At 31.5% G+C, this 26,678-nt stretch overlaps 1 protein-coding gene across 1 annotated transcript in view; it reads right to left on the bottom strand.

The window, feature by feature from the left end:
- LOC143063039 (E3 ubiquitin-protein ligase UBR4-like) overlaps nt 1-26,678 on the bottom strand; it is a 149,388-nt gene that overhangs the window by 71,853 nt on the left and 50,857 nt on the right. Inside the window, exons 52-74 of the mRNA XM_076234952.1 lie at nt 26,080-26,211; nt 25,645-25,729; nt 25,050-25,257; nt 24,444-24,507; nt 23,574-23,708; nt 20,442-20,607; nt 20,068-20,229; nt 19,188-19,309; nt 18,651-18,759; nt 17,512-17,636; nt 16,849-17,016; nt 14,789-14,845; nt 14,323-14,512; nt 13,732-13,861; nt 6,189-6,285; nt 5,444-5,551; nt 4,951-5,064; nt 4,462-4,581; nt 3,707-3,874; nt 2,041-2,118; nt 1,124-1,171; nt 449-619; nt 119-197 (exon numbers count right to left, since the gene is read on the bottom strand). Coding sequence (XP_076091067.1) covers nt 119-197; nt 449-619; nt 1,124-1,171; nt 2,041-2,118; nt 3,707-3,874; nt 4,462-4,581; nt 4,951-5,064; nt 5,444-5,551; nt 6,189-6,285; nt 13,732-13,861; nt 14,323-14,512; nt 14,789-14,845; nt 16,849-17,016; nt 17,512-17,636; nt 18,651-18,759; nt 19,188-19,309; nt 20,068-20,229; nt 20,442-20,607; nt 23,574-23,708; nt 24,444-24,507; nt 25,050-25,257; nt 25,645-25,729; nt 26,080-26,211 — 2,836 coding nt within the window. The remainder of the gene's footprint in view (nt 1-118; nt 198-448; nt 620-1,123; nt 1,172-2,040; nt 2,119-3,706; nt 3,875-4,461; nt 4,582-4,950; nt 5,065-5,443; nt 5,552-6,188; nt 6,286-13,731; nt 13,862-14,322; nt 14,513-14,788; nt 14,846-16,848; nt 17,017-17,511; nt 17,637-18,650; nt 18,760-19,187; nt 19,310-20,067; nt 20,230-20,441; nt 20,608-23,573; nt 23,709-24,443; nt 24,508-25,049; nt 25,258-25,644; nt 25,730-26,079; nt 26,212-26,678) is intronic.

Here is a 26,678-nt window from a genome sequence, read left to right as displayed (position 1 = left end):
TTCTTAATCCACGAAAATTGGAATTCACGAAAATTGGTATCCACGAAAATAAAGGAATTCACGAAAATTGATATCCACGAAAATAAAGGAATCCACAATATATGGTCCATTTACTTACTTTGGTTATCTTTACAATACAGTTGCCAGTTTACTGGTCTTGATGTGGCTACTTCTGAACATGCTTTCAAATGCTCAATCTACAAAATATATTATGTGTTAAAATATTCAATACATTTCATATTTAATCATGAACAGCATTCTAATAGAAAGCAAAACAATATGCATGTTTTTAATTTTATGTATTTCATCACTAGGAGTTAATTTGTCTTACTATCAAATTACTCAATAAATGATTTGTTTTTGCGAGGATAAATTTTAACAAAAATAGATTCCAATACTGTTTACTATAACCTACCAGTAACCCCTTACCCCTTAATGGAATACTTACAATACTAAGAAGTGTATCATAAGGTAGTATGATTCCAGGTGATACCACTTGTTCTAGGGGGAGACCACCTTCTTTACACAGCTTCATTACACTGCTGAGGTGCATCTCTACAGCATGTAAGTCTCTCAGTTCTCTGTATTTCTCCTTTGTTCCACAGATAAACATCAATAACTATAAACACAGAAATCAGAGAATGTAACTGTTTAAAGTATCAATTCAAACATTGAAAATGAAACTGAAGAATGGTGAAAATTGTATTATCTACATCATTATGTCCAACTCTAAAACTGAAAAATTATTTTTACAACGGTTATGCTATTTTCACCTAATACGACATACATCAAATTATCAAACATGTAACATTGGAAATATAACACCTATCAAACTTGAGTGTTTTAACAACATAGAATGGCAATAAAATCCTTACCCTGTTGGTAAATGTGGTAGACAAGCATGTCATCAAACCTGATATGTATTCTGGTAATGTGTTAGTGTTGACTATTAAAATAGAACTTTTAAAACAATACAAATGGATAAAACAAATACATTTAAAGAACAAAATCTTATTAGGTTAATTCAACATATCTTTCTTCAAGTATAAAATCTATACAGACTTATTTTTGCAGTCACTGACTTACAAACACTAAAAAATATTATGGTAGGATAAAAGTATACCTTTCTGACTTGTCTCTTTACAAATGGAGTCTGTTGTGTCATCATGTACTGTAAAATAAATAACAAAATGTGGAAATCATACAATATATCTTTTTGTTTTTAAATAAACTACATGCATGATGAAAGAACATATGAAAGTTTCACCTGTGAATAAATGATGCAATATATATAGTAAGGGATGCTTAGTTTGAACTTATAAATGGTATATAGGAACAACTGTCTTTCATACATTAACAAACTTCTCCCATAACATATTCATTCTTTAATCAAATCATAATCTTTTCTTACAATAAATAAATCAAAAACAAATATAAAGATGCTTATATGTCTTTACTAATCTTGAATTTATTTCGATATAGAAAGCAAACCCACATATTATTTTTCTATGACTGTTGATTCACATTTCACAAGTTGAAACACTAAAAATAATATCTTTGAGAAAGTTCTCACTTTTGCACTTCCTAAATTTGACTATGAAACAATCTTTCATAAAACGTTATTGATTCGTGTCTAATACCCTTTGGAGCACGCTTAGTTGATGTACTGCAGCCCAAATCCAATTGAAAGTGAAAAGAAAGGATAGAAAATAGGTCAGTTAGGCCTAATGGGTATAGCTGATTTGGATATTGAATTAAAAGGGTAAAAAACTACTGAAAATCACACGTTGCAACACTTTTCTTAGGGTTTTTAATATTTTTAATGGGGTCTTTTTTCATTTTTTTCCTCATTTTCATCTCTTAAAAAAATAGAATTAAATGCATTAACCGTGACCAAATTCTAACTGTGTCCACCTCATTACTGTGTCCACACTCTTTGTTTCAACACTTGCCCAATTGTACCACAATTTTGAAGGGCATCTTCTAATCAAATCACAAAACTATTACAGGTACATAAGTTACATAAACATATATGTATACCTCAGACAGAATGTTATTCCAGGTGCTGTCAAAGGTTGTCTGTGTCACATTGTTGTTACTCTCAGATATCTTCTTCAACTAAAAAATAAAATAATTCAAAATTAACTGAGACTCAAAGATAAAAGTCTGACTCATCTTTTTTTTCACATTAGGTGTAAAATATATTATTTTTTTTTTATTTTTCTGTTTGCTGCTTGATCCTTATTATGAATGAAAACAATTCTCACGTCATTTGAACCAAATTTAAGTGACCACACTACACATGCATATATCCTGATTATAATAAAAAAAAAAATACATATTTTCAAACTCATTTCTTTCAAATTAATGACTAAACTGAAAATGAATTATCTGTACAACTTTCATAGGATTGTGTTTACAACATAGTTGTGGCAATAGTTAATGATTAAGCAGGGGTAACATTGAAAACATCCACACAATTTTATCCCCAACTATTGTCTATAGACTACAGTTAAACAAGTCAGGAGCCTGTAATTCAGTGTAATTTGTTGCTGTATATCATATTTGATTATTGTTTATAGCTTTGAACATAAAATAATGCAATTAGTTTTTTTCATTGGAATACCATAGAAAGTCTTGTATAGTTCACACTGGTACATAGTCCGCACCCCCTTCTCTCCACGGCATTTTAGGTAAAAAAAACTTTTGTAACTGTTAGAAAAGGTTTAATGAAACTCTGGTAATGTCAAATCATGTGCGATCATTTGCGGAATTTTCTTGGGAAAACCTGTTTTCCATCATCAAACAGAAGCTCAAACTGCTTGTTAATGATTGTAGAACGCTTCATGATTGTTAAAATAAGTTTAATTCACTTAAAAACAAATTAGAAACTTGTGTATGTTTAAACAGGAAGTTAAAAAAGCATGTGTAAAAGAAGAAATTAATCGATGAGAGTCCAAATCCGTACATGACAGATATCACTATAACATGACTTTGAAAGTAAAACAGTTCGATCCTTTTGTAAAACAGTCTTTAATATACCTATCACATTAATGTTTGAAGGGTCTAAAGCTAATACAAACCATATTAGTCAGTATGAAATACCAAAACGGAATGAACAATAACCGATTATGTTTTGTATTTAAAAAATTCTAAGCTGGTTTACGGTTGTCTTTTTCACTATGTTTGTATCATTTCAATCATTCAGATACCAGTTTATTTCAACTAATGCATTGAAAAGAAACGAGAAATTTTAATGAAAGGTTTAGATTTTATATTTATCAGTATTAATTTGATGTTGAATAGAAATAACTTATTAATAGGGATGAGTTAAAATTATTAGTTTGAAAAATGATGAGAGCGCCCTCTACTATACCAATAACAAAGATGGCGGAACATAAACAAACCACCTCCCCCTCGAAATTGAACTTGTTCTCCTATTTGTTGCTTATTGTACTCTATAGTCCGCACCCCCTCTGGTAGGTCATATTTTGGAGAATAAAGCCACGAACTATACAAGCCTTTCTACGGTAGTCTTATATTAGCCATTTTGGGGCCTTTTTAGCTTGCTGTGCGTTTGCAGTTTTACTCATTGAAGGCCATACAATCACCAATATGTATTGGTGACATCTGCCTATAAGAATTGGATAATTTGAAGGGGTGAGATTATGACAATCAATGGATTATTCTGTAGATAGTGACTTACCTGATATGGCAGTCTAAGGACCATCTCTGTTAAAAGTTGTGGATAATCTTCAAATACATCACTAGCATGACCTTTGACATACTGTCGGAGGAAGAATGGTGACATGTCAGGAGGTGGGTGTGAGGGGTGTGGCTTCAACAGACATCCAGTTACAGGACTTCCATCACTCTGGAAATATAAATCATTCTGAGTTATACTACCATAAACATGAATATTTCATGAAATTTATGTATGAACTTTTTGAACCAGTATCAAATTTGTACATCCATTGAATATTTTAATCATTCTGAGTTATACTACCATAAACATGAATATTTCATGAAATTTATGTATGAACTTTTTGAACCAGTATCAAATTTGTACATCCATTGAATATTTTAATGGTAAATCAATATTTTTTATTTCTATTAACATTTCAGGCAGGGATTTTTTTTAAGCAATTTACAAGAACACGAAATAAACAAAAATTTCCACTTTGACAGTAATTAGGTAAACATGCATTTCTGTACTAAGATCTTTTGAATTTTTTTTAAATACTAAGGATAAGCCACCAAAAGAAGATGTATTTGGCAAAATAATTCTAGAATGTTGAGTTCTAAATGCTCTTCAACTTTGTACTTTATTAAGCCTTTTTTTTTTTTTTTTTTAACTTTTTCATTTTTGAGTGTCACTGATAAGTCATTTATAGACAAAACATGGTTCTGGCGTACTTAATTTTAATCAGGTATCTATGATGAGTTTAATTTCATACTAACCTCTTGTAGAGAGTACTGTTTCCAGTATGGTAGAAGACTTTTCAGTATGTTTAGGCAGTATGTTATAGCACCACTGGAAATAAGAGCTGATGCTGTGTTGTTACTAATAAACGAGGATGACTGAAAATTATAGCAAAAACATATACCATACAATTTTTTTTGACTGAAGACATAACATTTTTTCTTTTAACAAAATTAATCAGGATTTTCTTGACAACTTCTACTCAGTTACAATGTGACCTACATGTAAGTAAGAATGTTAACAAAATATTACAATGTGAATTTCTTCTATATGATTGAAAATGATTATTTGTAATACATGTAAGCTTAGTCAATCATGGTGAACATGATACATTCCAACATATATCAAAACATAAAAAGACCTTTTTTATCTATTTTCTTTTATTTCAAAATAATAAAACCGAATTTTAGCTAGGTCAAAAAGCTGTCAATAAACTGTCAGGTGCCAAAACCTAGTTCTATAAATACCTCTCCTGATGCTTTAGTTCCTGCCTTAGTACGAGATAACAGAACACTCAGAAGTCGTAGAAGTACTAATTTGAACTCATAGCTCTGGTTTCTACAAGCAACATTCTCTTTCTCCTTAAAATAATCATAGTAAAATATCTATCATTCAAATGGTTGTAGTAAGGTTGTCTATTTCAATACCATACAAATACAGGAGAGAGTAAATGAGATTTCCTATCACCCATATTTATTTTCTGCAGTACATACTGGTACATAGGATATTAAATTTTGTTGTTGAAATATTTTTTGTATATTGTTCAATTAATTCAATTTGTCAATTCATTTTTTTAACAGAAACAAATATGAAATATGATCCTCTCACTGACCAATGAAGTCTTGGGATATTTTTTTTACACATAAAGTTATTTCAAAGAGAAACTTTTGAAGTATGGTCTTTAAGAGACTTGTGATTGACAAATGTTAAATTGGTACATTAACACAATGTAAAACCAACCTGTCCAAACAAATCTAGTTCCTTAATTAGAGCTGTCAACAAAGTGTCTAGAGCTGCTTTATCCTTTTCTTCCTCACTGTCAAGGTCAGAGGTCAACATCAGCAATACCTGATACAAAGAAAGGTCAATTTTATTTTGTAAACTTTCTATGGTCTGGTGTGTATAACAAACATCTAGAATCGTATCAAATAATTACTGTAAATTGATAAATTATTGTGATATTTTTATTATTGCTAAAAATGCGACAATATAATAATCGCAATATTTTAAACTCGCATTTTGAAATTTTTTATATGAATTAAGCAAGATTTTTCACAAATTTTTTGACAAAATCACAATAATAAATGCATCAAATAATTTCTGAATTTACAGTAGCCATTGGTAGTCTTGCCCTGTATAAATTAACATTTTAGACATTTTATTTACAAGTCAAGAAATTCTTCAAGATTTTGTGGATTCATTATTATTCTTAGGATATCAATTTTCATGGATTTCGTTGGAATAGGTAAACCTTGAATATTAAAATTTTAAAAAGTGCACATATTTCTATAGGCTAGTACAGAGATTTGGCAAAAACATGGAATCCAATATTCACAAAAAATCGTTACCCATGAAAATAAATATATATCGAAAATAAGAAAGCTGTGCAAATAAATTTTAGATGGTAAATGTCTTATATGCACAAAAAAAAAAATCTGTAAGAACCCCAAATTTAGAATGGTCTTGAGTGAGACTATACACTAACCTGCATGTAAGGAATAGCTCTGACACCTCCGACTTCTCTTATTTCTGGTAAGTAATAAAGCAATCTTTCTAGCAGTATCAGTCTCAAGCTGTGCAATCTAAATAAAATATAGAAAATTGCTGAAAAATATTCAGGGACAAATACTTGCTAGCATTTTACAGTGAGTTGACTATGGGTGTTACTGTAAAACTTTACCTATAGCTCAACCTGTTTTTAAAATTGACAATACAATAGGGACATTTAAATTGACCAGTTGGTATTGTTAGATTTAAATCTGCCTTGATTCTACCTGTAGTTTTTTATTTACCAGTTCCAACCTTACAGCATGCTTTTTCATGAAGTTTTTCTTTACCTAGGATTATTCTATTCAATAATTGATAGGGAAGAAAATAGTTTTGGTTTTCATTGTTTTAAATCTCTAATTTTTACCTAAAATTCTAAATCAGTAAAAGATTAAATTAACTACGTATTAATATGTTTGAAAATTTAAACTGTTTTTACATACTAAATGCTTCTTTAAAATTCTAACCCTTATACATAGTATTGTCCAGCTGCCAGTGAAACAAGAAATAGCTGTTCAGGTGTTTACAGTTTAAATTTTCAGATGGATATGTTGTTCATTTCTTCACATGACCCTTCAAGATTTCTATTTAGGATTATTATTTGCAATGTTTGAAATCTATTGGTATCATTGGATTTATTTTATTTGAATTCACTTCTCAGACTTTTTAAAGTAATTTTGCTTCTTAAAATGTTTTTTTCAACAATTTATTGCCATGAAGGTATCAAGGAGGAAATAATTCATTCGAAATAACTTTGGAGTATACCTTGCAGTGTTTTTTCTTTGAAATCTACTATTATATTAGTAGTACTTTAGTGCATAAAATGCTGTGTTCACACAAGGAAATTCAATTTTCATAAGATGGGATTTAGTTATGTTAAAGATTAAAAAATTTCAAAACTGGAATTCAAGTAGGAGATATAGTGTGAGTTCATCCAACATGTTTCTGTGGCTTTAAATGTGATTTTAAAAACATTCATTATTAATTTTGGGATCTATTACAAATTTAAGATAATTCACCATTTAAATGGGATCTTGGGAATGAAATAAAAGTTGAATTAATGCAGTGGATATAGTCTAATAATCTAGTGATAAAGTGAAAAATGAAAGTAAAATATTCTAAAATATTCTTCTAAAATATTCCTAACGTGAGGATATGTTTTAAGTGAATGTGAAATTGGAAATAGTCATTATAAAATTCTGGATCAAATATTGTTTAATTTGGAAATTTATCACAGGAAATGAAATAAATATGTATACTTTGGATATAGTAAAATCAAGTGATATAGCAAAAATATGAATAATATTTAACAAAATATTTGTAAAGTGAGGATAACTATTTGGAATATAGTAATGGAAATGATAAAAAAATTTACAAGATTCTGAATTTTGTAAAGATTCTGCACCTGTTAAATTAGGATGTATATCATGGGAAGTTAATCAGACTTTATAATATGGATTTAGAAAAAAATCTAGTGACGTAGTGAAAAATGAATAAAATTGGGAATTATTTTAAAACAAGAATGTGTCCACAGTACACGGATGCCCCACTTGCACTATCATTTTCTATGTTTAGTGGACCATGAAATTGGAATAAATTCTCTAATTTGGCATTAAAATTAGAATGATCTTATCAAAGGGAACATGTATACTAAGTTTCAAGTTGATTGGACTTCTACTTTATCAAAAACTACCTTGACCAAAAACTTTAACCTGAAATTTGCACTATCATTTTCTATGTTCAGTGAACCATAAAATTGTGGTCAAAACAATAATTTGGCATTTAAATTAGAAAGATCATATCATAGGGCACATGTATACTAAGTTTCAAGTTGATTAAACTTCAACTTCATCAATCAAAGCGTGAAAGCGCTGTAAAGGCAGTTATTAACAGGTTGTGTGTATTTCTAGTCCAGTTATATCATTATCTTCCATAGAACAGAGGTGGTTTGTAGAATTTAAGATTTAGAGTTCTTTTGTACCTAGTTCACCTATATCTATAGTCTACTGTATACAGTATATTTTCTGTGCCTCGCCATGAAATGCATTTTTAGCCATGGCCTTGTCAGTTTGCTTTAAATTTATGAGTTTGACTGTCCCTTTGGTGTCTTTCGTCCCTCTTCTTTAGACATATAAGAACTTTTCCTTTTCAATATAAATAGACTATTTTTAATTATTGATTGTATACGCATATTCTATGACTCCCATAAAAAATAGTTCACAAAGATTGACTAGTGTCTGTACTGTGTTTATAGCAAGAACATCAAGTAACATAATGGTAAATGTACATAGTAACACAGCAACTTTTTTGATGACCATACCTGCCAACTGTCAGTATTTGCAGAGTATTTCCCCCATCGAGCTCGAGGCTCCCAAATGGAAATTTTGTAAGAGCAATTTTGTCGACTATTTTAAAGAAAACAATTAATTCAACAATGGCAATGAGCTTGTTTATGCACGAAGAAGCCAAAAACCACATTAGAATATATTTGAAGGGAATCCATGACAAATCGCCCCATTAGCAAATAGCCCCACTTTTTCACTAACTCGCCCCACTTTAAAAAAAAAACTGCCCCAACCTGGATAACCAAATCGCCCCACTTGTGAAATGTGTTATATCCCTTAATATTACTCCTGCCAACTTGCCCCACCTAATAGAAAACGATAATATCTAGATAAATATATTATTAACCAGGAAGAATTTACTAATGCCAACTCGCCCCACTCATGTAAAAAGATGTTATCCCGTTATATATAAGTTAAATTCCGTTAATATTACTCCTGCTTACTGGTCCCACCTAATGGAAATCGGTGAAATCTAGATAAATATATTTTTAACCAGGATGAATTTAGTAATGCCAACTCTCCCCACTTATGGAAAAAGATGTTATCCCGTTGAATATAAGTTAAATTCCTTATATTGCATTATGATACAATTAACAGGTTTCTTTTCAATTGTTATGCAAATAACTAAGCTTCAAAACTTAGTTATTCTTCAACAATACATTTTTTTTTAGAATTATAATTTCAGTATATCAATAATAGTAATTAAATAAATTTTCGGTTTGTTTGTATTCTGTGTAGATTAGTTTTCATTAAAGTGGTGCAAGTTTTTATTTTTAATTATATATATATATATTAATCTAAATATTACCGTTTTTTTATAAGTAGGGCGGGTCGGCAGGAGTAATATTTAACATGATTTAACCAATTTCACATGTGGGGCGATTTGATAAATCAGTTTGTGGCGGTTTTTTTTAAAAGTGGGCGATTAACCAGTGGGGCGACTTGTCCTGCTTCCATTTGAAGGCCCCCTTGAAGGTTTTGCATGACTATATGAACCATCTTTCACGTAAAACCCCCATGTGCATTTTGAAAAGTTGGCAGATATGTTTCTAACTCCAGGCAAAATCTACCGGTATGAATGAAAAAGAAGTTTTCAATTAAGGCTCTGTGGCCATAACAGTTGTCTCATTAGCATTTTAACCACTTCCCATATTTGCAATTAAAACAATAGAAGAAAATTATTCAACGCAAAAACAAAACTTACTTGTAAATATGAAATTCTCTTTACGGTATGAGTTTTTCTCATTGTTTGAGATTGTACAGTAGTACCTGTAACTGCTAATACCTATTTCTTATTCACTTTTGCTTGATAAACTCACTAAATATCATGTATATACATTGTACCACATCTCCTTATTTTTATATGCATTCCAATAACATGAACAATTGTAATTCAATTCTATATACCAAAGCAAAATAAACTGCACCACTTTCATTCACTAGTATGCATCTTTTGGCAAAATACAAGTTCTTAAATGACACAAGATATATTTATTGATAAAAAAATAAAATTTAGTATACAACTCTTTAACAGGTATAAAAAAAAAGCACAACTGTGTCATAACTTGTGAAATCTGTGCTGAAAACATAGACATTGATGGTATTTGAGTAATTCCATATGTGAAGCTCAACATTAGCTCATCAGTTGGTGGTGGACAGTTATAGTTCCTTTCTGCAGGCTAGGATGAATGACTTATCAGGAAAACCAATTTCACAAATCAAAACTTTCCTCTAGATTTCTCCTACAATATTCATCCAGTTTAGTTCTTTTGGTTTAATTGGACACCGTTCTGATTTTTAATTTTGCAAACCATTCAGTCTCTTGCTTGCAAATGGTGCATGAAAATAGGATGGGTATGGCAGTAGACAAGTCTCTTTAAAGTGGGTTTGTGCCCTGAAAAAAAGTTTTATAACTTAAGTTTTTTTGAAACTTGTGCAACACACATACCTAAATAACTATAACATAGAAGAGAGCATCATTCGTGTCAATGTTTTGTTCCTGTTTACATTGTCATTGATATTTTTTCAGAAAGCCTGAGGCATAGCTCATGAATTCCTGTCATTACATCCTAAATTAACATAATTACTGCTAGAATAATTATCAGTATGATATACGTACACTATCATTGTACAGCCCAAGTCTTCAGTATATATAATTGTTGCATTCATTCACTCCTGTGTTCAGTCGTTCAAAAATATTTAAACATCAACAAATGAACTTTAATAAGGACAAGAAAACACTAGAAAAGATACGTACATACAACCCGTGTTTAAGTGTATTTGAAAGAGAAATATATCTGGTTAAACGATGTATAAAGGAGGAAAAAATTGTAGATATTGCATTACGATGCTTTCTACCTAATAGCACGTGGATATGTTTACATATTTAGACTTGACCCAGTATGACCCGTACCTTGTAGGTCACCGCCGTCGTTTAAACACTAGACTACAGTCGTGTATAAGACAATAAAATGCTTAAGCCTGTACTATTTGTGTGAAGTAAATGTGTTTTTTCTGTACATTTAAATTGTTTTACCTGATAGCAAGGACGTATATCTATCCGTTTCCTTCTCAATTCACTTTGTCAATTTCTTCAAAACATACGTATTACTGCGCCCGGAAGTGAAAAAAATATTAGAAATCCTGGTAAAATAATGCTATTTTCAATTTTGTGGAATCCATTTTGTAATATTTATTATATAAAGATAAAAAAGTTACGATTAATTATGAATTTGCATATCATTATACGGAACGTTTATGGACTATTTTTCCATAGCTGTAAGTCGGTCATTTTGGCGGGAAATCATGTACACATACACACGTAGATTGGCTGGTACCTGATCGTAATGTTACACATCAGATATATCAAATAGCTAATACCCGAAACGTAGTACCGGGAACCAGGATAATACGTAGACAACATACATAACTAATACCGAAATTGAAAACGCTTTACGGTTTCTCGTTTACAAACTGAATTCCGCTTTGAATTATAGAAGATGAAATATTAATCATGTTCAGTCGACTTTTCATTGTTATATCAACGTCTGAACTAATTAAAAAATCTTTAGATGTCAGATAACACTCGAAATTGACCCGACCTCTTTCCACACGGAATACAAATAATGATGGTTTGTAGTCAGGTTGACTGCTTATAATGCAAAATACACATTAATAACAAGTTCTATAAAACGAACAATACACACTGATCGTTTCTTTAGTCCCCAATGTAAATGAAAAAAACAAAAACCATATCATACCATAAAAAGAAGAGGAGAAATTCGAACATTTCCGGATCTATTTCTGGCCAAAAGACCCCCTGCATAGATTGCGTATGAAAAGATGAACCTCATGACTTGAAAGTCAGGCCTTAAAGCACTGCCTTTAAAAACTACCTTGACCAAAAACTTTAACCTGAAGCGGGACAGACGGAAGAATGAACGGACGAACAAACAGACGGACAGACGGACTGACGGACGGACGAACGGACGCACAGACCAGAAAACATAATGCACCTCTACTATCGTAGGTGGGGCATAAAAATCTTTGGAATTCTGGATGAGATGTCAAATATCAGTGTCAATAAATAAATAAATTGTTTATTCAACTATGATTTTGATATTTCAATATGCATAAACAATTTGTACAAGGAACATGTCAATAAGTATTCATCAAATTATGGAAATAATAAATTTATTAAGATTTCCAAAAGAGCAAAAGCAAATTATATTGAGTTATCTCCCATTAGAAAAGGCCAAAGAAAGATTAAAAAAAGAAGGTTTTTTCAACAATACAAATAAATTAATGTAGTGATTAAAGTGAGTGAAATATTACGACTGGATTATTCGGGGTATTAAACACTGCTAGTATCTGGCTATGAAAACATTAAGATGAAGTGTAGTGCACTTTAGGCCATGCAATTTTAAATATACTGCAAGAAAATAACATATAGTCATTCTTGTTTGGCTTGATCACTCCTAATATTTAAATGACAGTAAAATAAAAATATCTCTATTTCCTTCTGAATATTGTTTCTTTGGCAATTGTATGACCAATTACTTTAAGAAATACACTCATTTCAATGATAAAAAGATTGTAATTGCAATGTTTATTTGCTTTACTTGTTTAAGGATTCTCAAACGAAAAGCATGGAAAGTGATTTTTTTTTTTAAATCACAAAGAAATATTTATCAAATCTTTTACTGATTTAGAAATTTAGGTAAAATATAGATAAATCATATGTATTGGGGATTTAAAACAATGAAAACCAAAACTTTTTTCTTCCCTATCAAAAAGAAAAATCTTAGGTAAAGAAAAAATTCATGAAAAAAGCATGCTGCAAGTTTGGAACTGGTAAATAAAAAACTACAGGTAGAATCAAGGCAGATTTAAATCTAACAATACCAACTGGTCAATTTAAATGTCCCTATTGTATTGTCAATTTTAAAAACAGGTTGAGCTATAGGTAAAGTTTTACAGTAACACCCATAGTCAACTCACTGTAACCCTGCATTATTTCTGTCTGAATAAAGTCCACTATCTGATTCTAGTTTTTCTTTATGATCAAGATTATTTGTAATTCAAATAAGTAAGGATGAAATTCATTTAAACAATTACATTATATACTGTTGATACCAGTTGTTTCATTAGTCTCTATAAATATTGACTAAAAATGAAAACAAGTTATTTCCATTTCCTGGATAGTGCTGTTGTATTCATGAATCAATAATCAAAATTATACTATGCACATTCTCTTAATTCTCACTTATTTGTCATTATTATATTATCATTTCCATGGATTTTATTTTTCATTTTTTGTGTTTTTAACACCAGATTTAGGCACCATTTGGGCTATTTCTTGACGGCCAGTTTTTATTGGTGGAGAAAGGCAGAGTGCCTGGAGAAAACTACTTACCTTCAATTGGAAAACTGACAATCCTAGCCAATTAAGTTGAGTGCTAGGGCACTAGAGGGGTTTGAACTCACAACCGCAGTGCTGACTGGCTAATGATCAAAGTAGTAACTACTTAGACCACTCAGCCACCGAGGCCCCTATTTCCATGGAAGGAAAATATCTAATAATAAACTTTAGTATTTACAAAAACGTTTATTGAGAACAACTATACTACAAAGTACCTTTGAGTGGCATCATAATCTGTATCTGTATCTTGTTGTAGTGATGTACTGGGTAATCCTAAACTACTAGTCTCACTTCTACCTCCTGTCTCTCTATCTTTGTCTCCATAAACACTACTTCTTCCACTTACTAAAACAAAGACCAAATTAATGTCATGTTTTTTATCTTCAATGATTTATATTAAAAAACTGTCAGGGGATTCTTCATTCAACCTATTCATGGAGATTTACTAATTTTGAACCAGATATTTTTTCTTAATAATAGAAACTAAACGATTGATTATATTTACTACTAAGATCAATACTACAGACAAGTCTGTATGATTTACATTTAGAAAAGCCCCTATACTTCTAGTCTGAAAAGTATTTATAACCTTAAGTAAAACAGAGTTCTGATAGCTACATGTAGGTATTTCTGGAACCCTTCTGTTTAATAATGGAATATTATAGCTGACTATTCCGTATGGGCTTTGTTCATTGTTGAAGGCCGTACAGTGACCTATAGTTGGTTTTTTTTTTTGTCATTTGGTCTCTTGTGGAGAGTTATTTCATTGGCAATCATACCACATCTTCTTTTTTATATATAATCACCATTTTGATCCCCAGATATAGATTCCGGAGCACTGCCGCCGCTCTCTGATCCACCACTTCCTGCCTGTTCGGCTGGTGAGGTACGTAACGTAGACCCGTCCGTAGCAGCGTTACTACCATTCTCATCATCACTACCGGGGGCTGAGGCTGTTGTGTCTGACAGAGGTCCTTGTTCCAACTCATCATCATCCTATGGATAAGTCATGAATATTCATAAGTATTTTAAAGAACCTTTTATTCAATGACAATTTATCATACACAGTGATAATCCTTTAAAAGAAACTATGCCTCTTGATTTCACATTTTTCACTAAGTAGATATAAATAATCTTAACTTTTAAAACTAAAAACAAACTCTCAATGCTCTGATTGTTGTTTACTATACTTTCAGAGGTAAATGATTCATGGACTTAAATATGACTGTCAATACCCAGTTGTTCAAAGAATTGTATATAAGATATACTTACAATCTGTTGGGCTGCAGCCAATCTCAAACCTTGTAAACCAAGAGATCCACTTCCAGGCTGGAAAAAAATCTTTCGTATTCATATCATAATTTAAAAAGTTCATGTTATTGCTAAAGTCATATGAAATGAGTGAATGGTTAAAAATAATGTTTATCCAATTTTAGAACCAATGCATGTATATATCATAAACTTAAGTCTTCTGTGCATGATTTTATCACTTTTTACGCAAAAGTATTGCATAATCGTCATTTTTTTCTTCTCTCTTTCTGTTATGAAGTGAAAATATGGCTGCTCATATTGTCATGTTTTGAAGCCATAGTTTACCGATTGTCACCTTATAGTAAACAATCAACAAAGAAGCATGGATATTGAGCACATGTTTAACATATAAAATCAGATAATAATAGTTTATTTCAGTGACATACCTGTCAACCTGTGACGATGAAAATGCAGGTCATGACCTGCATTGAAGAATCAAATCTCAGGTCAGAACGCCTACGAACTTTTTCGAGCTGAATTTCAGTATTTATGGTACATTTTCTTATAATGTATATCAAAGATACCAAAACATCAATGCATGTTCACTTGGTTAAGTCATTTTAAATCTTATTTATTATTATTTCATTACACTTTTAAAGATTTTTATTAACTTGTGTATCACAGTCTTATGTCCTCTACTTTTGTCATCATCTAAAATTTATTTTTCAAAAGTATTTTAAAAGGAGTGTACTAACCTTTAAACATACCATGTAGAGATCTTACATGTATGAACATTCATCTACTAATTGATAAGGAAATTAGACTATGATAAAATATAGTAATACAGTTAAAGGAAGTATAAATGTAAAAAATAATTTTCAACTTTTTTTTAAAAATTGTATAAAGGTATAAAAATAATGAAAAGTTATTTTTCAATATGTATTTGAATTTTATATTATTATGATTTAATCTTTTTCACCCATAAAACGTAAATATATGGAATAAATTTGAATGGTGACAAATAAGGGGAAGTAACTCTTAGTTGAAACATCTTTGTAAAACAACAGGGCAATTTATTTACGACCTAAAGGTAAGGTAATTGGTGTTAATCAACAGTGTGTTTGACACCAAAGCTGTCAAGTGAAGCCATGCACTTTATGGGTCACTTAATTTGACAGTTTACATAGCTAGATGAACTGCATGTTCATGGAAGAATTACGAATTTGCCGGTATTTCAAAGGAATATTACTTATGTCATGAAAATCAATCTCACGGCTAAGAAATACGGGTGAAATCGGGTCATTTTCGGAATTTCCGGGTTATTTCAATGACCCGGTGGGTGATCCGGGTGATCCCTCAGAATTGTGAAAATCTCGGGTCACACCCGCAGAATCCGGGTCAGTTGACAGGTATGCAGTGACATATCCATGTGTATTGCGATCACTGGATTTTTACGAGAAGGGTTGAGCTAAGGCCACTTTGAATACGGAAAATATGTCGGCAAATTGCTTCCTAGAAGCAAGCAATTAAAAAAATAAACTTCTTCTAAATATGGACAATTTAAAGAATTTTCTTAAAAAAAAAGTATGTGTACATAAGTTTTATAATGAAAACTATCCATTTACTTATAAACACCATATGCATAATTTTTTTTGGATTTGAGGTTTCATATAACTTTAAACAGAATCAATTTATCATTCCCGTTTATATTTGATTTCTGGGTTAAGCAAATATCTGCATACAAAGCCTATAGAAAAAATTGTAATTTGTTGCAGTTTTGTTGATTAATTGAATGTGTGGTTTACCTGAACCCAAGAAACCAACAAAGGTTGATATGCAACAAATGATAATGAATCCTCAGAATATATGGTACTCACCTGTTCTTGTAAACTAAGAGCAATAGCTAACTCTACCATTGTGGTACTGACCTGTTCTTGTAAACTAAGAGCAATAGCTAACTCTACCATTGTGGTACTGACCTGTTCTTGTAAACTAAGAGCAATAGCTAACTCTACCATTGTGGTACTGACCTGTTCTTGTACACTAAGAGCAATAGCTAACTCTACCATTGTGGTACTGACCTGTTCTTGTAAACTAAGAGCAATAGCTAACTCTACCATTGTTTCATCGTCAGCATCAGGAGGTATATCTACCATAGGAGGGAAGTTAACACCTCCTGATAACAACTCTTCTAAACCAATCGGTCTTCCTGGCATAGACTGCTCTATTTCCATTGGCTCATGTTGTTCCTATAGAAAATAGTCATAAAAACTGTCATTTTTTAGTAGCTTCTACTTCTACTCCAATTATTTTGATCTAAGAATAAGACCATTAGAAATCAAAAGTTCTGTTACAAAAGGTTTTTGTTCTTTTTATTGGTATCAGCATTTTACCATAGAAAACATTCTACAGATGAACTACTTGATATCATCACTTTTTTCTAAATTTTGCTTTAATTTTTTCTTGGTGATAATTTTTTATATCAAATTCCTTGAGTTATAAGAGACTTTCTCAGTCATGTAAAAAGAGAATGTATGACGCAATGAGCCTAAATCATTGACGATGCATAGAAATACAGCGATAAACTGATTATCAAATGCGAAGAAGTTTCTCTGCTTCATCTTATCCCTGGTCTGTTATGCTTCGATGAGATTGTAAATCTTGTTTATAGATAATTTATAAATCTATTGTAATTCTACCATCTTATCAAAGACTACCATAATCATGTATTGTAATTTACTTACAACAACTTCAAATGCTTCATCTGCTTCTTGTTCCGTGGGTGGAGTTGGGGCAGGTACACGTCCTACAGGTGTATCACCTTGGTTGTCATTGTCATCATTATCTCCATCATCATCATCACCTCCACCTGGAAATATATAATCAATATATATATATAAACGAGTCTAAATTGAAAACTACGTTCAAACCTAGGATTGTGTTGGATAAAAACCGCAATTTTTATACGTGTGCATGTAAAACAAATTTCGTTGTAGAAGGGTCTAAATACAGCACAAACAACATTGTCCAAATACCAAAAAAGTGAAAAAGTATATTTAAACAAAACGCATTTGACTAACAGTTGAACAACTGATATCCTTTCATCCTGCTGACTGCCATTGGCGATTGCCAAATAAAATTGATCACAAGATGTAACAAAATGTATCTTAATATAAATTTAATACTAGACAGAAAAAAAATTAACTTGTGGCCACAATTTTATGCCACAAACATACAGTGTGAATATTTTTTTAGTACACCAGATCCGGATTTCGACAATAAATGTCTCTTCAGTGATGTTAGGGAATGAAACGGTATTTGGAAGGCCATATAAAAAGTACCCTCATTTTTAGAAAAAGTACCCTCATTTTACTAATCTAGTACTTATTGCATTTGATGCTGTTTTCTTTTGCTGGTTGCTTGTTTTCTATACTCTTATATATATATCATTTTATAAGCATCATAGTGCAAATCTTGAACATAACAATTTTTTTTCCTATCTTGGCAATATTGCCTTTCTATACGAAGGAAGGACAAAAAGCTTGCTACCACTGATAAGCAGATCTATAATGTAACATTATAGGGCTAAATATCAGTCAAGTAAATATGCAGTTGGGTTCAATTTGCATTTTTCCAAACTTTAACATTTTGTTCAAATAAATTTTTCATTACCCTTGATCTTTTGTTCCTGAAACAAATGGAATCCTTCCCCTTGTTTTCATGGTTTTGTGCCAAATTCATAAGACAGTAATCCCAATAATATTAGATAGAAGAAGACAGATCACCCTTGAGCTCCTGGAACTTCAATTTATAAGGGATCTAATAAGAAACAAACAAACACTAAAACAGACAGAAGATGAATCTATCAATATAATACATTTACCTGGAGAAGTACATCTAGGTGGGGATGGTATAAAGACACGCCTCCTTCTGTGTCTGGGTCTCAGAGATCTAATGATGGCTTGTTTACAGGCAAAACTCACTGTCTGTACCTAATTATCAATACACAATAGCTGTTATCAAATATTTGTTCCTGATACTGTACATGAATATTTTTATTTAATCGTCATCCACATAAAACATAACAATCAATTAGAGATATGCTCTACATTATGCATTCAAAGTTTTGTTTAAGCACAAAAAAACACTATCCCAGGAATGGAACACTTTTCATAATACTGTGGATCCCATTATTTTCAAAAAAAAACTTTATTTCATGGATATTTAATTTTGAGGTTTAGACAAAGTTTGAATACAAGGCTATTGAATGTATCCACCTGTAACCATGTAAACCATGAACATTTGTATCCTACAAATAACAATAAATACTAAGTACACCATCCATCAATGTAAAAGTGTATAATCAATATCTAATTTTGTAAAGTAATTGATGTCCTGTAGAACTCTGAAGTATACTTACAGGACTCATTAAGAACCTAACATACAACTTGGTGGCAAGGTTTGCTGTATCCAGGTCACAAAGAGTAAAGGCATTAATTATCTCTACCAAGGCACTAACTGTGGCATCTACATGGGAAAGTCCTGAAAATTAATAAGAATAGATTACCTTAGCTGTATTTGTTAAAACTTTTAGGAATTTCTTGTCCTCTATGCTTTTCAACTTCTACTTTATTTTGCCTTATAAACTTTTTTTTTCGAGCATCACTGATCAGTCTTTTGTAGACAGAAAGATCATCTGGCGCAAATACAAAATTTCCTGGTTTCTGTGATGAGTTTATTTTAACAAGTTTCTTTATCCCAATAAAAAATCTTTCAAAAGCATCAATATTTCATTTGAGGAATGGATCTATATATAAAGCTAATCTCCATCTCCATTATTTATCATATTATTATCTTAATCATTAATGAGGTTAATTAAACCTATGCTAGTTTTGAGGTTAATTAAAAATATGCTAGTTTTGACATGCATATAAGTAACTATACATCATGGTCAAAATAATTAATATACTAGCTTAGAAATGAATCTTACTACAGAACTTGGCTCAAGATATTCATGTATAAAATGACAATTACAGTAACCTAATTTCAGCATTGAGCATTGTCACAAAATAAGATGGATCGCCTGATATAATATCATTCCTCTATAATTTTAACTACCATAGATCTTCAGAGCAAAGTCATGTATGGGTAAAGTGAAGGTCAAAGTGATCTATTTTACTGGTAGCCCTTAGTCGCTAATGAAACAACAAAAAGGTACTAAATCGTGTATCTAAATGCATCTGTTTTTCAAAATAACTTTTAAGAAAATGTAAAAATAACTATTGCTACAAATCAATTACCAGGTAAACAGACAGGTGCTAGCATAGAGTTAGCAGGTTTAGCACTGTGTAACTTCCAAAATGCTTCAGTCAACATGGTGACAAAGTGTTTATCTTTAGCATCTGATACAGACCAGCTAGCTGTCACTTCCTTCTCTTCCTCCAAATCTGTCACTTCCAATACTGAAAATATTACAGGTAATATACAACAGGGATATATTATAATTTTAGAATCAAGGGATGTTAAAATCCAAACAAATCAATGTATCTAAAAGACTGAAATACTTACAAATTAAACATATTAATTTTGTACAAATTGAACTTTTATCGAGGGACAATTAAGGAATCGGCCAATAAATTACAAACAATATTCCATTAAAATAATTAATACCAACCTTCTTCCTTTGCACTGGATCCTGTTTCAGCAAATTTGACTAGATTACTTGCTCTAGCAACTGCTACAGATCTTGCTGTAACCAGTAGTCTCTGGTAAGCTTCCACATCCAAATCTAGCTCTTCTTTAGACAAACTGTCCATTACATGTACTAACTGTGCCTGATCCTGAAAATATTCATTCAAACATCTTGATATCTACATGTAAATCTTGTATCATTTACTTTATATTTCCAGAGCCTTTTCAATTTTACACATATCTAAAATTTTAATATACATAATTCCTCAAATAAAATATTGATCTATAAGGTCACCCATTAAAGTTTATTTCTATTTCAAAAACTAACCAAATTATAAAACTGTTTTTATTGAAATTAGATGACCAGTTGCAACAAACAATTTATACGATTAGAGCATTTCTTTTACTAAAATTTTAATGAAACTGACCAACATTTTGTATAAGTTTGATTTAAGTGTATATGGTACTCAATGAAGTTATGCATTGGGATAAGGATGGGCAATCTGTATCTGTTATTTCTCTATCCTATAATTATTTAGCTATTTTTCTTGATTCTTCTTTTTTTATACATTCTTCTATATATTTAACACCCCATTTTTCTGGCTTTAAAAAATTGTTGGTATATTACTCTCTATTCTGTAAACCCCATTTAGATTTTCGTAGAATGTAATGTAATAGGCATTTGCATATGCAAACATTGAGGTCCCTCTTAAACTTTAAAAACCCTTAGGATTGAGACAATACCTTGTGATTGTAATAAGAAGCAGTATTAGGGAACAATAAAGCCATCAGTGACTTGGTTACCTTGTGATTGTAATAAGAAGCAGTGTTGGGGAACAATGAAGCCATCAGTGACTTGGTTACCTTGTGATTGTAATTAAAGAACCTTAGTGAGCACGCTCACATACCCCACGTCCCCACATTGTCATTGGAGAAATTAAATAAGTATAAGAAAAAAAAAATTGTATAAGAAAAAATATTGAATAATAATTTCCTGTCAATATACATAGTATGTCCTTATTATCTACAAAATTTCATGAAATTCTGTTGTGTGTTTTCAGAGGAGTTGAGATGACAAACTGTTGCAGAAGTACATTGAAGCAAATAAGTTCAAAGGGGCTTAACTCCTAGAAAAAAAATTGAACCGTAAGTTCCTGTTGATATGCACATCTACATAGTATGTCGTTATTATCTACAAAGTTTCGTGAAATTCTGTTGTGTGGTTTGAGAGGAGTTGCGATGACAAACTGTTGCAGTAGTACATTAAAGTAAATAAGTTCAAAGGGGCGTAACTCCTAGAAAAAAAATTGAATCGCAATTTCCCGTCGATATGCACAACTACATAGTATGTCCTTATTATCTGAAAAGGTTTCGTGAACTTCTGTTGTGTGGTTTGAGAGGAGTTGCGATGACAAACTGTTGCAGTAGTACAATAAAGTAAATAAGTTCAAAGGGGCGTAACTCCTAGAAAAAAAATTGAATCGCAATTTCCCGTCGATATGCACAACTACATAGTATGTCCTTATTATCTGAAAAAGTTTCGTGAAATTCTGTTGGGTGGTTGGAGAGGAGTTGCGATGACAAACTGTTGCAGTAGTACATTAAAGTAAATAAGTTCAAAGGGGCGTAACTCCTAGAAAAAAAATTGAATCGCAATTTCCCGTCGATATGCACAACTACATAGTATGTCCTTATTATCTACAAAGTTTCGTGAAATTCTGTTGTGTGGTTTGAGAGGAGTTGCGATGACAAACTGTTGCAGTAGTACATTAAAGTAAATAAGTTCAAAGGGGCGTAACTCCTAGAAAAAAAATTGAATCGCAATTTCCCGTCGATATGCACAACTACATAGTATGTCCTTATTATCTGAAAAGGTTTCGTGAAATTCTGTTGTGTCGTTTGAGAGGAGTTGCGATGACAAACTGTTGCAGTAGTTCATTAAAGTAAATAAGTTCAAAGGGGCGTAACTCCTAGAAAAAAAAATTGAATCGCAATTTCCCGTCGATATGCACAACTACATAGTATGTCCTTATTATCTGAAAAGGTTTCGTGAAATTCTGTTGTGTGGTTTGGGAGGAGTTGCGATGACAAGAAACAGGACTGACGGACTGACGGACGGACGGGTCAAAAACATTATACCCTCCGCAACTTCGTTGCGTGGGGTATAATAAGAAGCAGTATTAGGGAACAATGAAGCCATCAGTGACTTGGTTACCTTGTGATTGTAATAAGAAGCAGTATTAGGGAACAATGAAGCCATCAATGACTTGGTTACCTTGTGATTGTAATAAGAAGCAGTGTTAGGGAACAATGAAGCCATCAGTGACTTGGTTACCTTGTGATTGTAATAAGAAGCAGTATCAGGGAACAATGAAGCCATCAGTGACTTGGTTACCTTGTGATTGTAATAAGAAGCAGTATTAGGGAACAATGAAGCCATCAGTGACTTGGTTACCTTGTGATTGTAATAAGAAGCAGTATTAGGGAACAATGAAGCCATCAGTGACTTGGTTACCTTGTGATTGTAATAAGAAGCAGTATCAGGGAACAATGAAGCCATCAGTGACTTGGTTACCTTGTGATTGTAATAAGAAGCAGTATTAGGGAACAATGAAGCCATCAGTGACTTGGTTACCTTGTGATTGTAATAAGAAGCAGTGTTAGGGAACAATGAAGCCATCAATGACTTGGTTACCTTGTGATTGTAATAAGAAGCAGTATTAGGGAACAATGAAGCCATCAGTGACTTGGTTACCTTGTGATTGTAATAAGAAGCAGTGTTAGGGAACAATGAAGCCATCAATGACTTGGTTACCTTGTGATTGTAATAAGAAGCAGTGTTAGGGAACAATGAAGCCATCAATGACTTGGTTACCTTGTGATTGTAATAAGAAGCAGTGTTAGGGAACAATGAAGCCATCAGTGACTTGGTTACCTTGTGATTGTAATAAGAAGCAGTATTAGGGAACAATGAAGTCATCAGTGACTTGGTTACCTTGTGATTGTAATAAGAAGCAGTATTAGGGAACAATGAAGCCATCAGTGACTTGGTTACCTTGTGATTGTAATAAGAAGCAGTATTAGGGAACAATGAAGCCATCAGTGACTTGGTTACCTTGTGATTGTAATAAGAAGCAGTATTAGGGAACAATGAAGCCATCAATGACTTGGTATGCTGCTGTACACTTGGTGGTGTTGGCAGAGTCAATAACTTTGTAGCTATAGTCAGCGCTGTCTCTCTTGTAGGGTCCTATAATAAAAATAAGTCAAATTATTTTATACAGAGTTTTCATAATTAATTCTAATAGGAACTCATTATCTTGAGCCATCGCAAGTATAAAAGCATGAAAAAAGTACATAGAAATGTCTTGATTTATTATCTCGTTCTTCATTACAAAATAGAAAAAGAATAATCAAATAAAGAAAAGTAAAAAAATTTCAACTTTTGCTAGCAAATGCTGAGAACTGGACTATACCACCTTTTTAGTCGTCGACATACATGTATACAATTTCAGAAGTGGTTTTATTTACACAAACTTTTTGTATTTTCAAAATCTTATGCACAATGGTCTATTGTGTTCAAATTTCAAGGAATATTTAAGGTGGTACCTAACACTTTAACTAAAATTAATTTGGCTCGTTTAATTTTCTTAAAATTTTGACAAATTATTTACTTTGACCATTGACAAAAATATAAAAATTTCAAAAAATTTGAACCAACCGTTTAATCAGAAAAATTACACTGGTTATTTAGCAGTTTGACAAACACTTATTTTGTTCATTGAAAAGCTTAATATTCCCTCATAAACACAACGTCATTAAAATGTTCTGCTGATTTTACAGAGTTATCTCCCTGTAGTGTTAGGTACCACCTTAAATACAAATTAATAAAAAAAAAAATACATGCATAAAGATCTGTATCTGTTATTTGATAAAGTGCTGATGCCAAATATGTTCAGCATGTTTTATAGACATTCCTAAATACCTTGTCACTAGTTGATGTATTCACAAATGCTCCGTCTAAAACTTCCAATGCACTTCCTAGTAATCTGTAAACAAAATAAATCTTTGTAGAAAATGGATACACGACTAACTTATTTAAAGATTGTATAACATGTATGTATATTTTTATTAGTTTGTATAGTAATAACAGCAGTTTCAAACTAAAATAACATATGACAATAAAGTAGACAACACTGGTAAAATATCGCAATGTAGTGATTTATAACGGTCAATATGTTTCACAAAAATGGTTGTTTTGACAGCGTTAAAAACTTATAGATATAAATAGAAAGTAACAGTGAAATAAAAATTTAGTTAGTAAAGTTAAAAGTAAAAGATAATCAATAAAGATATTAACCATGTGGATAGCTGCTATTATTCACACACATCTGTCTCAATTCTTCTCATGGAAGTTTATAGTGGTATTGTTATAGAAATAATAAAAGTAGACCATGAAATATCAATTATTTCCAGACTGAACCCCAACGCCCTGGTCATCCCGTACCAATTCAACTAGCTTCTCTCTAAAGGAGGTACTGCTTGAATAACATGTGGAAGATTTGTTGGAAAATTAAGAGTAAATACAAACCTGTCAGCACAGGTCAGTGGTAGTGGTGCAAATGAAACTGTTTCACTCTCTGTCACCGTGACAACACCTTGTTGTTGTAATACTTTAGAAACAGAGGATTCTGGGAATTCATCCGTCTCCTCAGGCCATCCAAACGATTCCTTGGTTTTTACATAAACTTTAATGGAGTCCACCATTGTTACACCACCAGAGTCAGCACTAGCTCCAACTATCAATAATAAAAGAGAACATTTATACTATCAGATCATTGAAAACTCTAGAAAAAATACAACTTTCAACAGCTGGAAATTGATCAAATTTATAATTTACTTTATGTTCGGATTGAGAAAATCTTTCTTTCGTCAAGAACATATGAATAATAGCTATTAAGTTTTTCATTTCCATTTTCTTAATATATTTAGACACAAGTTTATTTTTTTTCAGCAAAGCTAACTTACCCTTCTATTCTCATTACAAAACTCATTGTTGAACATTCAAGTCTTACATTCTTATTTATTTCACATTTCTGACATTATAATTTATATAATTTAATTAAAATTTGCCTTAAATCAAATTAAGCTATATAAGTAATACATAAAAGTTGATTGATACAAACCAAAGAGAGTGACTTTTTTATCTGCAGTCAATGATTCTTCTCTTGTGAAGGGTAAGTCATACCATCTAGCTTTAGTCAAAGTTACCTAAAACACAACATTGGAATTTTTTAAATTGGCTCAATTGATGAAACAAAAGTGGCAAATATTGTTTTAACTTTTCAGTATGAGGGACACTATTGAGTGTCCTATGTTGACTGGTAACTAGTTTACAATATATTAAAAGCCACTATTTTCAAAAGTTCTTACTGGAATTAGTAACTGTCCCATAATTCTTTATAAACCATATAATCAAATTGATCTTTTCACATACCAGTAATTTGCCTATACTGAAACAAAATTTTCCTTTTCAACAACACTTGCACAAAATGACTACATTGTTGTACTTATAAAATCAAAGTTCAAAATTTTCAGTAAATGTTGTTTATAATACTTACTGGGACGGTTCTACTAAACATCTCCAGGTAAGAAGGAACTCTCTCGATGCTCTGTGTACCTATCTGTACCCGTAATCCAACCATCACATTAGTGGCATTAGTATTGTTGATCTCTATAGTAAATCCAGCAGGCTGGAAAATAACAAATGAAATTAGAGTAATTCTCATTTTTAAATCATTTGAATTATACTTCTGTTTTCTCTCATTTTGTTTTGGTTGGTGTAAGTCAACTTTTATAACCTAAGAATTCTTTGAATATGACATTTAAATCTTAACAGGATGCATTTTTACATATTTTTATATAATTACAGTGTGGCCATGCATGCTGCTGATTTCTCTTAATTTTGACTTCTTTTAACTTGCTATTATCAACATGGCTTTAAAAATTATATATTTGTTTATATCACACGTCTGTTTAGAAAAAAAAACACATGCTATTTTTAGTACAGAAAACATCCTTCTTCATATACAACAGAAAGTTTAACATTTTCCTCCTGCCATGTTTTCAGTGTATACCTAGTGCCTTGTTTGTCCTTTAAGTTTACAGTTTGACAGTATTGAAAGTTAATCAAAAGCTTTGTACTAGTTTAAGTTTACTA

Source organism: Mytilus galloprovincialis, chromosome 2, assembly GCF_965363235.1.
Source record: "Mytilus galloprovincialis chromosome 2, xbMytGall1.hap1.1, whole genome shotgun sequence".
NCBI classification, from domain to species: Eukaryota; Metazoa; Mollusca; class Bivalvia; order Mytilida; family Mytilidae; genus Mytilus; species Mytilus galloprovincialis.
The sequence above is the reverse complement of the archived record's forward strand: the minus strand, read 5'-3'. Positions and strand labels throughout refer to the sequence as shown.